Source organism: Carlito syrichta, unplaced genomic scaffold (assembly GCF_000164805.1).
Source record: "Carlito syrichta isolate Samal-C Ts95f unplaced genomic scaffold, Tarsius_syrichta-2.0.1 Scaffold309773, whole genome shotgun sequence".
Lineage (NCBI taxonomy): Eukaryota > Metazoa > Chordata > Mammalia > Primates > Tarsiidae > Carlito > Carlito syrichta.
In genome coordinates this window covers 547,728-564,901 of record NW_007253869.1, presented here as the reverse complement: position 1 = coordinate 564,901, position 17,174 = coordinate 547,728, and the positions used below count along the sequence as shown (strand labels likewise).

The 17,174-nt window shown below is 46.4% G+C and overlaps 1 protein-coding gene across 1 annotated transcript; it reads left to right on the top strand.

Annotated features, from left to right (window-relative positions):
- The first annotated feature begins 4,258 nt into the window (after positions 1-4,258).
- Positions 4,259-9,261, top strand: BCL2L2 (BCL2 like 2). Its single transcript, XM_008067785.2, has 4 exons — positions 4,259-4,391; positions 4,689-4,776; positions 5,253-5,692; positions 6,330-9,261. The coding sequence occupies exons 3-4, from the start codon at positions 5,261-5,263 to the stop codon at positions 6,477-6,479; spliced, it is 582 nt and encodes a 193-aa protein (XP_008065976.1). The 5' UTR covers positions 4,259-4,391; positions 4,689-4,776; positions 5,253-5,260; the 3' UTR covers positions 6,480-9,261.
- The last annotated feature ends 7,913 nt before the right edge of the window (positions 9,262-17,174 follow it).

Below are 17,174 nucleotides of genomic sequence, written 5' to 3'. Positions count from 1 at the left end.
CCCAGGCGGGTCTCAAACCCGCGGGCTCAGGCAATTCATTCACCTCAGCCTCCCAAAGGCACAGGATTACAGGCTGAGCCACTGAGCCTGGCTTCAAAGAGTTTTTGAAGGGAAGAAAGTTGCTCAAAATCATATGAATTTAGAACTTCTGGAGGGAATTCTGCTTCACCACCAATCCTGGGACTTTATAATCCCTGAGAGAATTTTCTGGAGATGTGCTTCCCAAAGAACTGGACATAATGAAAATCAGTTGAAAGGACAAGCTCAGTAAAACTGCAGTGTGCGGTGGTGAATGCCTGAAATCCTAGCTACTCAGGAGGCTGAGGTGGGAGGATCGCTTGAGGCCAGGAGTTTGAGGCTATAGCACGCTATGATTGTGCCTGTGAATAGCCACTGCACTCCAGCCTGCTGGGTAACATAGAAAAATCTCATCTCCAAAATAAATACATAAAACGGGCTCGGTGGCTCAGCTTGTAATCCCGCGCCTTGGGAGGCTGAGGTGAGTGGATTGCCTGAGTCCGCGGGTTCGAGGCCCGCCTGGGCAACTTGGTGAGACCTTATCTCTACCATAAATCAAAAAATTAGCTGGGTGTGGCAGCGCACTCCTGTAGTTCTAGCCACTTGGAAGCCTGAGGTGGAAGGATCTCCGGAGCCCAACAGGTCGAGGCTGCGGTGGCCGGGAGTGGCCACTGCACTCCAGTCTGGGCGACAGAGTGAGACTCCAACTCAAAAAAAAAAAAAAAAGGCTGGGCGCAGTGGTTCACGTGTGTAATGCTAGCACTTCAGGAGGCTGGGGCCGGAGGATTGCTTTAGCCCAGGAGTTCTAGACCAGCCTAGGCAACATAGCGAGACCTCGTCTCTACAAATAATAATAATAATAATAATTAGTTGGGCATTGTGGTGTGTACCTGTAACAGTCCCAGATAGTTGGGAGGCTGAGGCAGAAGGATTGCCTGAGCCCAAGAGGTCGAGGCTGCAGTGAGCTGTGATCATGCCACTGCACTCCAGCCTGGGCAACAGAGTGTGACCCCAACTCAAAAAATAAATAAGTAAAAATAAAAATAGGAAAACTAGGAAGAATCTTTCAACTAGGAGGTGAGATGTGTCCCTCAAAAGTGTGGGTGGCTCAACACTGCCTATTGGAGAGAGTCCTGAATTGAGAGTTGAAGACCTAGCTATTTAGCTGTGTGACCTTGAGCAATGCAGAGCTTCTCTGGACCTCAGTTTTATCATTTGTAAAAAAAAAAAAAAAAAAAAGTGGGGTATATCTCTACCCAACTGAGTTCTTTGAAGGCAAGGGCTGTGTCTGATTCATGGTGAGTTTTAGTACATTCTAGGCCTCCAAATTACTGAATGAGTGAGCACTCAACAACTCTCTTGGAGCTGGGACTGTGGAGGTCGTAGTTCCAACGGGGGTTTTCAAGAAGGGCACAGAGCTGACTTTTTTCCCTCTTATTTTTTTCTACACTATCTCCAAGTATACCTGGGGAAAAATATGAAAAAATATAAAGTGCTTTTAGTTTTCTTAATAACTTTCCTTTTGATCTTATATAGCATTCACAACGTGCTAGACACTGTAGTAAGAGTTTTACAAATATTAACTCATGTAATACAGCCATCACAGGAATAGGGAGTATTGTCATGCCTATTATACAGATGATAAAATTGAGGGAGGAAGGGTGATAAGGCCCTTACCCAGGTCATGTAGTTAATAACTGGGGAGCTGGGATTAGGACTTCATCAGTTCAGCTCTAGACTCCACCCTGTTATTAATTTGTTAAGATTAAAAGTTTTAATGATAATAGTTAACATTTCAGAGTATTAAAATGGGGAATCTTAGAGCAGAATTGAAATCTCTAAATTTAAAGCTTAACTGTAAAATCACAAGTGATTAAGTTGGAAATAAACCATGAGACATACATTCAGTTCTGTTTGCATTAACATCACTATTAACCAGAGCAATGCTAGTGAGGACTCATTTTTAAAGCAATACTGACTTTTCTTTTCTTTTTTGAGTTGGAGTCTCACTCTGTCACCCAGACTGGAGTGCAGTGGCTGCTCCCGGCCACCGCAGCCTCAACCTGCTGGGCTCTAGTGATCCTTCCACCTCAGCCTTCCAAGTAGCTGGTACTACAGACGTGTGCTACCACACCCGGCTAATTTTTTTTATTTATTTTAGAGATGAGGTCTCGCCAAGTTGCCCAGGTGAGTCTCAAACCCGCGGACTCAGGCAATTCACTCACCTCAGCCTCCCAAAGCGCAGGATTACAGGCTAAGCCACCGAGCCTGGTCTTATTTTCTTATTGTATGCAAATATAAAGTCTATGGACAGATTATCTTCATATCTTAGGGTGTAAAATAACCATACATTAATTTATGTTACAGTCAAGTAGTTTAAAATGGTTGTCCTTGCTCTGGTGAAATATATATCACTAAGTTAAAATAGATGGAAGTTCAAGGCCATGGCTGCAGGCTTTCTGGCAAAGGTTCTGTTGCTTTGCTACAAGTGGAGATGCCATGCCTCAGCTCTGTGGTGTTGGTCTGAGAAGATCCTTGAGGTCTGTGGCTTTGAACCAAGTGTGAGTTGTGTTGTTCCAGCAGCTCTGTTCTGGCTACTCAGACTGACTCTGAACCTTCATTGCAAATCAGTCTCTATTTCTTAAATGGCTGCTGCAGTACTCTTCGAATGTCTAGCTGGGACTGTTTAATTCATTCTGTCAACATTTGCTGGGGACAGATTAGGCTACAGGGACACAAGAGTGAGCAAAACTCAGTTCCTGCTCTTGCATTTACAAATAAATGGGCAGACAAATATATTTGAGTCTTCTAAGACTTTTAGAATTTCTGTCTTAGAGCCAGGAGTGCAAATAAAGGCCTAGACTAGGTTATTCTCTAAAGAAGTCGGTAACCTTGGTGGTGGCGGCCAGAATGATAGGCCCAAAAGCAAAGAAGAAATGAAAATGATTGAAAGGACACAACCATAAAGGAGTGGAAGAGGCTATGTGTTTAGAATAGAGACCAGAGTATGGGTTTGCAAATAGTGTGGATTCAGACTGTGAGAACACTATTGACTGCCTGAAGGGAAGAGGTGATTTGGAAGCAATAGTGTCAAAGTTACAGAATGAGATAGGAGTCCCTGCTTAATCACCCATCAGTATATGGCTCGGGGCAAATTACTTAACCTTTCCAAACCTCAATGTCCTCATCCATAGAATGAGGACAAAACAACATACACATGTAAAGAAAGAACTCAGCACCTAATAAGTTATCTAAATGAGTTAGTTGTTACTATTGTTAGGGAAAAGACCTTGCTACTCTAGTAACCCTAAGGGCAGATGGGAATACCAAGGCTTGGATTGGAGGTAGAAGCAAAGGGAGCCAGCAGGAAACAGGTTGCCTCTTTCGGGCCTTTGCTTGAGGCTCTCTCCAAATGAAGCTGAAGGATGTGGCAGCTCTAAGAGCCTGAAGGGGAACCAGGGGACAACCAGAATGCCTAAGAGTGCCCTCATGTAAATCAGCTGTAGTCAGACTGCTTCTCACCCTGTGAACTGCCCTGTATAAATGTACTGCCATGTATAAATAATAGACGTGTAATCTGGAAGGATAAATATCAATTTTAACATTGGGAACCCATGGGATTGGATAGGTGTGTGTGTCTGTGTGTGTATTTGGGAAGTTGCATTTTATTACTTTGTGCCTTTTTATTGTTTGATTTTTTTTTCATGAGAATGCATGCATGCGTTGAATTAAAAAATAATAATCTGATTTCAAAATAAGAAGTAGTAGTAAAGAAAGTACCTGTAGAAACTGATTGCGATCCAAGTCCTAGCTCCCTGATGCCTGGATGAAGCCCTGGTCCACAAAGGGATCACTGGATTAAAGATCCTGGAGAAAAAAGGATAGGAAAGGTTTGGTGTCCGTCTGCTAGTCCCACAAGGATAAGGCACCTGCCAGACAGTTCCCAGCTTAGTGGGAACTGCTTCTTTTGTCCAGGCACGCAATTCAGGGCTGGAAAAGTTCAACAAGTGCATGGAACGTCAGAGACCTTCTGGAAATGCTGAATTTGTTCCGAGATATCCTGAGGCCCAGTGAATTTCCCTAGGCAGCCTCGAGGCTCAGGAGCCCAACCCAGCCCATGGTGCCCTCTCAGTCCTGTCCTTCTTGCCTTCAGCAGCCGTCTCTCTTACAGAGTTGTGGCCCTTCCCAGGCCTGCGTCCCAGCCCCGCCCCTCTCTCTGGACGCATCTCTGGGCCCCATCATCACCCGGCGCCGGGCCCTCCCTCCTGCCCCCCCCTTCTCCTCCCTCCTTCCTTCCCTCCCTTCCTCCCTCTCTCCCTCCCTCCCAGCTCCTGCACCAGGAAACGGTCCGGATCCCGGCAGCGGCCTGACCCGTGAGATCCCTAACCTGGCAGGCAGGAGGGGTTGGAGACTGGCTGAGGTGGGGCTAAGGGAGGAGCTGGGCTTTTGGGCTACACTGTGGGGAGCCGGGGTAGAGATGGTGTCGGCAGGAAGCCCTTGGCCCTGGGTTTCCCGGGAGGACAGTCATTAAACATGGATTCGGCCACACAGCTGGTAGAGCGTTGGGGGCAGGAGTCCAGGCCCAGGAGCTGCAACCCCAGCCCTTCCCAGGCCAGACCCTGATCCCTAGCCTTCCCTGCCTAGTTCTGATCTCCCTCTCCCCTTCCCAGGGCTCCACGCTGGCCGGGAGGATGAAAGGCCCCAGCTGGGGGCTCCTTGCCACCAGCGCTGGGTCCTAAGAGCTGCCATCCAGGCTGGGTGAGTGTCCCTTTCCTTTTCCTGAGTGTCCCAGACAAACCTTTGCTTCTCCCACCTTTCCCTTTAACCCTGATCTCCTCCCTGTTTTGTGCGTCTGCCAACATCTTCACTTCTTGCTTTTAGGGAGGTCCTAAGCCCCTTCCTTAGCCAAGAAAGTGTGGGCTGTGGTCGGGGAGGTTTGTAGGGGCATCATAGAACTGGTGTCGTTATGAAAAGAATCTAAGGTGTTTTAAATATAACATTTACTTGTTTTACATTTAATTAGGCATATTATGAATTTAATGGCCGGTCCCTCATGCCCTGGCCCTACTCCATGACTCAGTTCCCTTGTTCTTGTCTCTCCCTGCCCAGTGGTCTCTGAGGATTTCCTGTCCCCTCCCTGTGTCACTGGGTTGGCCAAACCAGAAGTGCCCCTTCTGAGTCTCTGTCATATATTCCACATTTTCACGCCACTCTTTCATCCTTGCCTCTTACAGCCGCCCGGATGGCGACCCCAGCCTCAGCCCCAGACACACGGGCTCTGGTGGCAGACTTTGTAGGCTATAAGCTGAGGCAGAAGGGTTATGTCTGTGGAGCCGGCCCTGGGGAGGGCCCAGCAGCCGACCCGCTGCACCAAGCCATGCGGGCAGCTGGAGATGAGTTCGAGACCCGCTTCCGGCGCACGTTCTCTGATCTGGCGGCTCAGCTGCATGTGACCCCAGGCTCAGCCCAGCAACGCTTCACCCAGGTCTCTGATGAACTTTTCCAAGGGGGCCCCAACTGGGGCCGCCTTGTGGCCTTCTTTGTCTTTGGGGCTGCACTCTGTGCTGAAAGTGTCAACAAGGAGATGGAGCCACTGGTGGGACAAGTGCAGGAGTGGATGGTGGCCTACCTGGAGACGCGGCTGGCCGACTGGATCCACAGCAGTGGGGGCTGGGTAAGAAGCTTCTCAGTTGCTGCTGTGCACGTCCTCCGCGAAGCTGGTCTCAAGGGGGAAGATGAGGGCTCTGATCGGAGGCTGGGGCAGCCTTGTTGGGAACGAGGCCTGGGGGTTGAGTCTGTTTGGGTGGAATCAGACTGGGAGATGCTTCACTGTGGGCGTCATACTGGACTCTGCACTCCAGGGCTGCCATGCAGTCATCACTGGATGGGCTCATGGTCCCAAGCAGAGGACAGAATACACAGTACCCAAACAGTGCCTGTGGGGAATGGTGCCAGGAACTTTTTACACCTGAGTACATGGCATGGGAGGTGGGGTGGATCAGGGATGGGTGGTGGTCAGGCAAGCCTTGGCAAAGGATGCCCGTTCTGAGCAGAACTTTTCGCCAAGGAAAGGATGGGGTTCATGTGAGGAAGAGAGGACAAGTGAACCAGGCGCTCAGGGTGGGGGGGGCTGCACCTGGGGGGACCAGAGGGGCTTGCAGCCAGTAGAGCTTTGGCCAGAGAGGAGCTGGGTGTGGGCTAGTGCTTGCAGTGGATGGAACTGGAACTCTTCCTCTCCTCTTCTCTCCACTCCTTCCTCTCCTGATATCCCTTTCTCCCTCTTTCTCTCCTACTTCCCTTCTCTCCCACAGGCGGAGTTCACAGCTCTATACGGGGACGGGGCCCTGGAGGAGGCGCGGCGTCTGCGGGAGGGGAACTGGGCATCAGTGAGGACAGTGCTGACGGGAGCCGTGGCACTGGGGGCCCTGGTAACTGTAGGGGCCTTTTTTGCTAGCAAGTGAGAAAGTCCAGGGCCAGGTGGGGTTAGGTGAGGCTGGGGGTCAGGAGAGCAGGAACAGAACAGAGAAATGCCCTCAGAAGAAGTGGAGGGAATGGATGGGAAGGTGTGGAACAGGAAGGGGCAGGGACAGGGTAGTGTGTGAGGGAGCTGAGCATGCCAGGCTGGCGGTTGGAAGAGTGAACAAGGGATACTAGGGAAGCTTTTTGGAAGGTCGGGGGGGCAGGAGATGGAGTCCTTCCAGGGTTGGGGGGAGGTGGGAGGGATATTGCCTATAGGTGTGGGCACAGGGAACTATCTGGAGCTTGGTTGGGCGCCCTGAGGAAAGTGGACTTGCATAGGGGGCTGCGTCTCCATTTGATGAGTGAGATTTGGGGAACACAGAAGGCACACTCCTTTGGAATGGAAGCTTGGGGTTCTCAAGTGATAGGGAGAGGTGGCTGTGACAGTGTGCTGCTTGGACACGTGTGTGCATGTGCACGTGTGCATGCTGGGTGCTTGGCTAATGAGATGTTGGTGGGATTCCTTAAGAAGAAAACATTCCCTCTTGCAATGGCAAGTACAAGGGGCAGTTCTCTGCCCCTCTTCCCAACCCCTCCATTCATTCCCCCTCCCTTTGTCCTGATGCCTCAAGGCTGAGAAAGAAACACTGTAGCCAGACCTAGCTCTGGAGTGTCTCTGCAGAAAGTTTCTAGCAGGGCTTTGGAGAGCCGAGCAGTTATGCAGCTGGCCTCGTTCCTCCATCATCCCCCCACCTTGTGCATCTCGCACTTGCTGCTGCCTCCTGGGCTCTGACAGAAGGATAGAGCTGTTGAGCCCGGGTGGGTGGAGGCCTAGGTAGTTGGACCTGCCTGCCATTCTCCTGACCTACGGGGCACGTTGGCGTCTAAAGTGTTCCCTATCTCTGGGACCTCTGTACTCAAACTTAAACTCCAAATTGGGGCCCTAACTAATTTTCCTTTTGAGGGTGTGGACATAAATGCCAATCCAGAATACAGTCTGGGTCCTGAACCGTGTCTCGGTGAGACTGTCGATGCTTTGAGAGGACTGTTCCAGCTTGAACCCCATGGATGTGAGGGTGATGGGTACTCTGGGACTGGCCTATGCCGTGTGACGGGCTTTGGTGTTGCTTTATCAGGGGTCAGGTATATGGGTTCTAGAGTACCTACCAGGACCTAGAGGCACTTATGTTTTCTTTGAAGCCACACAGTTTGCATGGGTGTTATTTATCTGTACCTCAGAGTCTGAGGTGTTACCTGTAGAACTCACAGTCCTCTAGAACAGATTCAGATGATAGCTTTTTCTTTTGAGGAAGAAATGATTCACTCCAGATGCATGCCCTGAGCCAGACCTCACTGCTGCACTTTCCAAGGTGCTAAAATTGCTGCTCTCCAATGCTGACTTTCAGACACAGTGCTCTAGAACCCCGCCTGTGATCTTGAGCACTGATCAGCTTAGCTAGACCATGGTTGACTCCTCTTGGAGATTTTCACTTGGTCCCAGAATGTGGCAACATAGTTGTGCTCTCTAGAATGTGGGACCAAATTGGCCTCAGGTGTTTAGTCCAGACTTTTGCTTTTGAGAGAGGGCTGCACTTTTTAAATGGTATTTATAGGGGAGGCGGTAGACTGCATGTGCCACTTGGTTTGTTGTGAGTATGCTGATACCAGAAACTCAGAGCTAGTCTGTGGCAAGCAGTTGGGGTGGGGGGGTCTCTGACTTGCTCAGGACAAACTAGGCCAGTGGTTTTCAAACTGCTGGGCAGAGCCCTGAAGTTTCCTAGGGGTTACCTCAGGAGTTCTTGGGGAGATGAAGGGAGTGGGGGATTGAGCAGGCTGGGCAACTTGCCCTCAAACAGAATAGCTCCCCTAGTAGCTGTCTTACATATCGGGGTTCAGGGTAAGATTTTATTGCATTAAGGGTTTGCTGCTGAAAAATGTTGGAAAACCACTGACTAGACCATCAGCTCCAAATTGGAGCCTGTGCTTCCCCAGGTTTGGGGCAGACTCTGCATACCCTACCCTCTATCACAGGACGCCTATCCCTGTTAGCATTCCTGGGGGCCTTTAGCAAACAGGGGTGGCAGGGACCATGGCCAGGTTACTGAAATGCCCTGCTCTGAGGCCTTCACACCTGGGTGGAAGGAGAGGCTGTTTTCCGAAAGGGTAGAGGGCTTGGTCTGGATTCCCAGAAGCATAGCTTGGATGGGACCACAGTGGGCAGTTTTGACCTGTCCTGCCCTTCTTAGCTTGAGGGGCAATGGAACCCCCAGAGACTCTTCTGTCAGGGAAAATTAGGGACTCTCTTCTAGAGCCATATAGTTCCTTGGGATTAGCTCTTGGCCAAGAAGGCTGAGTATGGCTCCCAATTTTAAAATCCATTTCATTTTTTTAAAAAATAAGGGAAATAAATGTAATTGCCATTTTTCAAAGATTTAAATAGGTGGAGAGGGGCTTCTTGCTCTCCAGAGCCCAAAGAGACAAATAGGGACTTTGCTTAGGCCAAGGAAGGAGCGGAAGTAGGGCAACTCGGTCCTGCGACTATTAATCCCACTCCCCACTTATTCTAGGGCATACATACACTATTTTACTTTTTTAAAATCATAAAATGGCAGAACAGATTTGGTTAGTTTAGAAGAAAAGAAAATCTCTATAAATATAAATATATATTCCTGTATTTTTATTTAATAATTTATAAATACCAAGTTCATTTGACTTTTATTTTTGTGTAATATGTAATTGTCGTATTAAAAAAATAAATAAAGCCCAGAAGTTTAATGAGAAGGACTGAACAGGGTTTGTGACTTCTACACTGTATAGCCTGGGGTCAGGATATTCTTTGATCCAATCATCTCTTCATAACCTTGTTAAAGGCAAAACTTAGAGTAACAGGGATTTGGGAAAGTGTTGGAATAATTAAAAGAAAAAACACACAGTTGTTCCACCGTCCTCCTCACCCTACTCCCATGCTGGCCAAATGTCCAAAGCCAAGAACTCCATCTATCCCAGCTGAAGCCTCAAGAAGGTGTGTATATATGGTACTTTGGGACTGTCACAAACAAAAACCAAACCAAAACAAAGAAAACTTCCCAAAAATCTTTGTGTGATGATAATCAAGTTCCCAGTTGTGGTTTAGCCTCTAATCAGAAACATGTGATAATAAGCGTTTTCCCATGATGCCCTGCTGCCTACTGTACACTTACAATAGGTCTGGCAAAAGTGGAACCCCTGCTTCCTTGCCTAGTCTCCTGAGACATTTTACTGGAATCTCCAGGAATATTCAGCCTACCCCTCTGTGCCTCTAGTATAGGACTACATCAAAACCATGTCTGACAGGAATTGCGATCCTAATTTTAAATTTCAAGTGTGAATTTCTAGTCTTCCTATAACCTGGTGCAATAAATTGGTATTTGGGTTTATATGTTAAATTGTGAGAAATAGAATTGCTTAGAGGAATCCAGTGTTTCCATTCTCTATACAAAAATCTACAGGGAAGCCATATTAAAATCAGAAAGTGGCTTGGTGAAAACGACACTAAGGGAAAGGGAATTAGATGCTCTTAATAGTTAATATCATCTGGTATGATAACTAGTGCATTCATCCCCACTGCAGTGTGATTGATTTATATTTCTCTAGTTCCAAAAAGCATTGCAACATCTTACAAGAATAGGAAAATAGGAATTTTTAAGGGTGGGCAAAGGGAAAATGAAATATTACAGGAAGATGACAGCAAAAGGAAAATTAATGCACAGAAAAGCATTCTATAAGTAATATTCCCAAATACTAAAGGTAGGCTTTAATTCAGTTCTGAGCTACTTGGCAGCTAAAGCAAATTGAAAAATGATGAAATTAACATCCCTCTTAGGATTCATAAAAGAAGGGCAAAAAGAAGAAATTTTTATGATTTACTCAAGAAGGACCAAAAAATAAAGTTTTGTGGTTTTTCCTAGAAGATAGTAATATCGTGATAACCATCCTCTGGGATACATAACAGTGGCCACCATCCTCTGTGACACCTAGCATAGTATGATGTTTAGTTTTGTTCTTCTAGGAACACCAAATGGAGATTCAGAAAGTCCTAACCTTGTACCAACAGGCTCATCACAACTTAGTCAAATATGCTGCTCTGTGGACGGTTTAATATATGGCTAAAATTTAGATTATATAAAGGGACAGATGAATTGTGTTTCCTTCAGACAGTTCTCCACAAATATTATTTCTTCAAATGACATTTTTTATAAAGTTAGACAGCATTTGGTTACAATTTCTAGCAAATTGATAGACTGTATATAATCTGTGTTTTTACTTAATTGCAGATCCTTTGAAAACTTTAAAATCTGCCTTAAATGTGGATACAGGAGAGATATAAAAATGAATTATTTAAAAACTCAACCAGAAAACAATATGATGGAATGCTACGTAGTTGTTTATTCATTCAATCATTCATTTATGCAGCAAACATTCAGGCATTGTCTGTGTGCTAAGCAGTTCTAGGCAGTGAGGTAAATGGACAGAAACAAATCTCTGTTCTCATGTTGCTTATGTTCTAGTAGGGGGAACAAACAATAAGTTTCATGATATGTTAGAAGGTGATAAATACTATGAAGAAAAATTATTCATTGAAGGGGATATACATATATATATTTCAATTTTATTATTTTATTTTATTTTATTTTTTTGAGTTGGAGTCTCACTCTGTCACTCAGACTGGAGTGCAGTGGCCGCTCCCGGCCACCGCAGCCTCGACCTGCTGGGCTCCGAGATCCTTCCGCCTCAGCCTTCCAAGTAGCTGGAACTACAGGCGCGCACTACCACGCCCAGCTAATTTTTGATTTATTGTAGAGATGAGGTCTCGTCAGGTTGCCCAGGCGGGTCTCGAACCTGCGGGCTGAGGCAATCCACCCACCTCGGCCTCCCAAAGTGTTGGGATTACAGGCTGAGCCACCAAGCCCGGCCTCAATTTTAAATTGAGTGGTCAGGGAAGGCCTCATTAATAAGATGACTTTTGGGTAAAATATGACAAAAAAATTTGGAAAAATATATTTATGACATGGAAAGATGTTTCTCTATTTTACTGGGTAAAAAATAAAGTAGATTAGAAAATAAAATAATACAGTATAATCCCATGTTGCTAAGCTATATATATGTGTGTTCCTCTATATTTGTATACTGAAAATTTCAGAAAGCATGTATGCCAAAATATCAATAGTGATTATCTCTGGGTGTTAGATTTTATGGGTGATTTTATTTTCTTCTTTTTGCCACAGTATTTTCTGATTTTTTTTTTTTTGAGTTGGAGTCTCACTCTGTCGCCCAGGTTGGAGTGCAGTGGCACGCTCACGGCCACCCCAGCATCAACCTGCTGGGCTCAGGCAATCCTTCTGCCTCAGCCTTCAAGTAACTGGAACTACAGGGGCCCACCGCCATGCTCAGATATTTATTTATTTGCTTGTTTGTTTGTTTGTTCGCCAAATTGCCCAGGCTGGTCTTGAACACCTGGGCTCAGGCAATCCTCTCACCTCCGTCTCCCAAAGTGCTGGGATTACAGGCGTGAACCACCGCACCTGGCAGTATTTTCTGATTTTTTTTTGATAATGAACATATATTTCCAATATAGTATATTAAAACAAGTTTTTCAGGTACAAAGTTTTTAAAAAGTTAACCAAGCACAACGGAAATTAAGTAACCCAACAGAGGCTCCTTCACATTTAAATGGTCACTCCACTTCCATGTAAGAGTATACTTAGGGAGTTAAGGTAAGCAGGGCCAGACCACATTAGAAGATAAAATAGAGGGAAGTAAATGAAAAGGCTCCAAGACTCTATATCAGCATTGTCCAATAATAATATAATGCAAGCCATAGTAGTCTTAAGTTTTCTAGTAATCTCATTTTTAAAAAGTACAAAAAAAATAGGTAAAACAGCCAGGCTCAGTGGCTTAGCCTGTAATCCCAGCGCTTTGGGAGGCTGAAGTGAGTGGATTGCCTAAGTCCACGGGTTCGAGACCCGCCTGGGCAACTTGTCGAGACCTCATCTCTCCAATAAATCAAAAAATTAGCTGTGCATGGTAGTGCGTGCCTGTAGTTCCAGCTACTTGGAAGGCTGAGGTGGAAGTCTAGCAGGTCGAGGCTGCGGTGGCCGGGAGCTTGCCACTGCACTCAAGTCTAGGTGACAAAGTGAGACTCCAACTCAAAAAAAATAAAATAAAATAAAATAAATAGGTAAAACAAACTTTAATGTTTTATTTAGCCCAGCATATAAAAATATTATCATTTTGACATGTAATTAATATTAAATAATTATTAATGGGTTATGTCACATTTCTTTTTTATACTAAGTTTTCAAAATTCAGTGTGTATCTTACATTTTCAGCACATTTCAAATTGGACTACTCATGTTTCAAGTGCTCAATAGCCATGTATGACTAGTGGCTATCACATTAAACAATGTAGTTCTAGATCATAGAGAATTATTGTAGCCTGTAAAAATTTCCAAGTAAGAGTTAGAGATGAAACTACCAAGCGGCCAAATATTTATGTTATTCAGTGAAAAAACTTTTCCCTTCTGGACAGAACTGGAGATGCCCTCACCCATTTTTTGTTTTGTTTTGTTTTTTTGAGTTGGAGTCTCACTCTGTCACCCAGGCTGGAGTGCAGTGGCACGCTCACAACCACCCCAGCATTAACCCACTGGGCTCTGGCGATCCTTCCACCTCAGCCTTCCAAGTAGCCGGAACTACAGGTGTGTGCTACTGCGCCCGGCTAATTTTTTATTTATTGTAGAAACGAGATCTTGCCAAGTTGCCCAGGCTGGTCACGAAGCCCTCACCCATTTTTACTGCTTGATTCTCCTTTTCTTTCTTTCTTTTTTTTTTTTTTGAGTTGGAGTCTCACTCCGTCACCCAGACTGGAGTGCAGTGGCCACTCCCGGCCACCGCAGCCTCACCTGCTGGGCTCTGGTGATCCCTCCGCCTCAGCCTTCCAAGTAGTTGGAATTACAGGCATGCGCTACCACGCCTGGCTGATTTTTTGTAGAGATGAGGTCTCGCTGCCCAGGTGGGTCTCGAACCCGCGGGTTCAGGCAATCCACTCACCTCAGCCTCCAAAGGCGCAGGATCACAGGCTGAGCCACCGAGCCCGGCTTGATTCTCCTTTTCTTAACTCTACGGACCATTCCCTTACATTAACACATTTTTCTTCCTTTTGGGTACAACGTCACTGGCATTTCAGTTTTTCCAAAACTCCATGATGCTCTATTTATAGATCATTACTTTAAAAGAATCACATTCATACAAGGGCAAATCTCACACCATTACATACTTTTTTTTTTTTTTTAATTCACTCAGAGGAAAACTTATCTGATATTCTTTGTGCATCAACAACAGGCAAAATATTAAATAAGATCATTTAATACTGAAGATCATTCATTCAGTTAGCATTTATTGAACACAGTTATAGGCAAAGGGAATATAAATATAATTATGATGTCTGTCTTTTACAGGGGAGGAAACTTTACAAGTCACCATTCAAATATCTTTTGAAATATGCTTGTTTCTTTTATAAAGTAATCATGTCTACTAGAGAAAGTTTGGAAGTTGGAGTGATTTAAAAAATATATATATATATGTAATGACCAGGCATGATAGTTGATGCCTATAATCCTAGCAGTTTGGGAGGTTGAGGTAGGAGAATCACTTGAGTCCAAGAGTTTGAGACCGGCCTGGGTAACATAGTAAGACCTGGTCTCTCACACACAAAAAAGCTGGATGTGGTGCTCCAAGCCTGTAGTCCTAGCTACTGGGGAGGCTGGGGTGGGAGGATCCCTTGAGCTATGAAATCAAGACTGCAGTAAGCTGGGATCACACCACTGCCTTCCAGCTTGGGTGACAGAGTGAGACTGTCTCTAAATAAATTAAATAAATAAAGATTGTGGAAAATTCGTAGAACATAAAAAATTATAAAGAAGAAAATTAATCATAATCCTACTACCCAGAGAGAGAACTACTATTGACATTTTGGCATATTTCTTTCCAGTCTTTTATCTCTGCTTTTATGACCATATTGTACATACAATTTTGGAGCTTTGAAAGCTGGCTTTGAATTCCCTGTACCCTTCTTTTTTTTGAGTTGGAGTCTCCCTCTGTCACCCAGGCTGGAGTGCAGTTGCACACTTACGGCCACTGCAGCCTCAACCTGCTGGGCTCAGGCAATCCTTCCACCTCAGCCTTCCAAGTAGCTGGAACTACAGGCAAGCGCCACCACACCTAGATAACTTTATTTTTTGTTTATTGTAGAGATGAGGTCTTGCCAAGTTCCCCAGGCTAGTCTTGGACCCCTGAGCTCATGCAATTCTCTCACCTTGGCCTCCCAAAGTGCTGGGATTATAGGCGTGAGCCATCGTGCCCGGTGCCTGCACACTTTTTTTTTTTTGAGTTGGAATCTCACTCTGTCACCCAGGCTGAAGTGCAGCTGCACACTTACAGCCACTGCAGCCTCAACTTGCTGGCCGCAGGCAATCCTTCCACCTCAGCCTTCCAAGTAGATGGAACTACAGGTGTGTGCTGCCACGCCCAGCTATGCACACTTCTAATTAGCTCGATGGCTTAGGCAAGTTTCTTCATTTCTCTAAGCCTTTTTTTCCCTTAAAAAAGGTTATGGTTTTGGAAATATTTTCTTCATAGAGTTGTTGCAAGAATTCAATGAGATAGTACATACAATAAGGAGTGGTACCTGTTACAAAATCAAGTGCTCCAGAAAAATAGGATCCAAAGGCATTTTTAAAAATCACATTTCCCTTAGTTAGCTTGCAAACATTAGGTACCAATAAGCCAATCAAATCTTGATTAGGTTAAGATCCGTATAAAAGACCTTTCTTCCAGGGAATGCAGTCATTTAGAGCTTGTCGTTGGTGCGCAACTTTAGTTCTCCCAGATCAGAAGCTGAGATGGCTGATGAAGTACTTTGCAGTGAAATTTTACGCGACTGTGACTCTGAGGTAAGGAATTGTGATAAAAAGTGAGGGGTGAGGGGAAGAGTGGGGTATGATGAGTCGCTTTTGATTTTTTTCCTAATAGGGATCTCCTCTTGTCCAAATACCCCTGCCGCAACCATGCTTGATTAACCATTTGATTGGGTTCATGTGAATCTGGCTTTCAAACCGTAGCTTGGTCTGCCTACAAAAATCCTTCTTGCAAACTTAGCACCGCCATTCCTTCATGTTTAGTAAGTTGTATAGGATCGCTACCAAAATGTGGCAGCCCTGCCTTCCAGGGCTGGGTCTCTTTGGTATGTTCAGCTCAGCAGTGCAGTTGGAACCTGCCAGGATAAATTACTCTGTGGTTTGGAGGAGAGCTTCTGGGCCGGGAATGCACTAAGGATGAAGGATGGCACCCAGATCCTCAAACCATGCATTTTTCAGTCAACAAACATCCAATAAGACACTGTGTGCTAGGCATATTGCCATGAGGTGGAGGTGCACATATAAATAGGATCCAGTCCCTCCTCTGCAGGCGCTCACAACCTGGCTAGAAAATGCCGCACAAAACCCTTAAGCACACAGTGGGGGTAGGTCCACTTGTCCCAAAGACAGGCTAGAGTTTGCAGTCCTCTGGTTGAAGAGAGAGCGTATGTAGAGACAGACTGGGTGCTGGTACACCCCCTATAGAGAGGGACGTGGAAGAAAACAGCATTCGCGAAGTAGCCACATCCTGGGGTGTCGAAGGCCACAGTAAGTGGTTTTGAGACTTAACCTGGGTAGCAAAGTGGAGCCAGTTTGGTAGCGGTCGGACTGGAGGTGTGACACGAAGCTGAGAGACCCATTAGGGGGCTGTAGTCAACATTCCAGGCAAGAGAAGGAACGAGGGAGTACAGGGCCTGCAAAGAAGGCCTATACATGAGGACAGGACAGGAGCCCGTGACAGGCAGCTCTGGGTTGAGCAATCCTTCCTGCTTTCTGGTTTGGGAGAGCTAGTGGATGGTGGTACCAATAACCTTGGGGAAAGTGAGTTCCCTCCTGGAACGCTCCACGCACAACCACCATATCCAGTAACATCCCGTCTACTGGCGCTTCCTGGTCAGGAGACCAGTTTCCAGAAGGCACCGCTCCGTTTCGACCCTCCCACTTCCCACAGCGCTCTAAAGTTGGCCAGCAGTAGTATCAAGATGGCGGCCCCCTAAAGCCTGACTAGTCATGTGACCCCAGGTTTCCCTAGTTTGCAGCCCGACAGTCCGTTCGGGGCCAAGGTTCATCTGTCAGGAAACGGGTGTCGCCCTTCGAATCTCGGGAGCCAATCGGCATCTGAGACTGGACCACCGCGGTGAGGCGCTTGGAAGATTGGCCCTTTCCAGTCGCCTAGCCAGAGGCCAATCACAGAGCGTCCTATACTGCGCGGGCCCGCCCTGAGGCGGGGGAGAAGCAGGAATGTCGTCACAGCGTGGCGGTATTGTTACCTAAGGGCAGGAGAGGAGGTGGGACGAGTGTTGATTGACAGTCAGGTTTCCCCTACCGGGATTTGAGAATTTGGTGCAGTACCCCGCCTTCGAGGTGGGGTCTCATTTGATTGCCAAGTGATATTCCCCAATGGGGTCCTAGCTCGTGGTGACGGGCAGGCCGCTTGACTAATGAATCCTCGGCGTGGCCGGCGCAGCTCTCCAATCGCCGGGCGGCGGGCCCCAGTCTGAGCGGCGATGGCGGCGGCGGCGG

What these genes read in the sequence shown, in the direction of transcription:
- BCL2L2 (XM_008067785.2), top strand. Translation starts at nt 5,261, where the DNA reads ATGGCGACCCCAGCCTCAGCCCCAGACACACGGGCTCTGGTGGCAGAC. An exon ending in TCCACAGCAGTGGGGGCTGG is followed by an intron (nt 5,693 to 6,329) that starts GTAAGAAGCTTC and finishes TCTCTCCCACAG; the next exon opens with GCGGAGTTCACAGCTCTATA.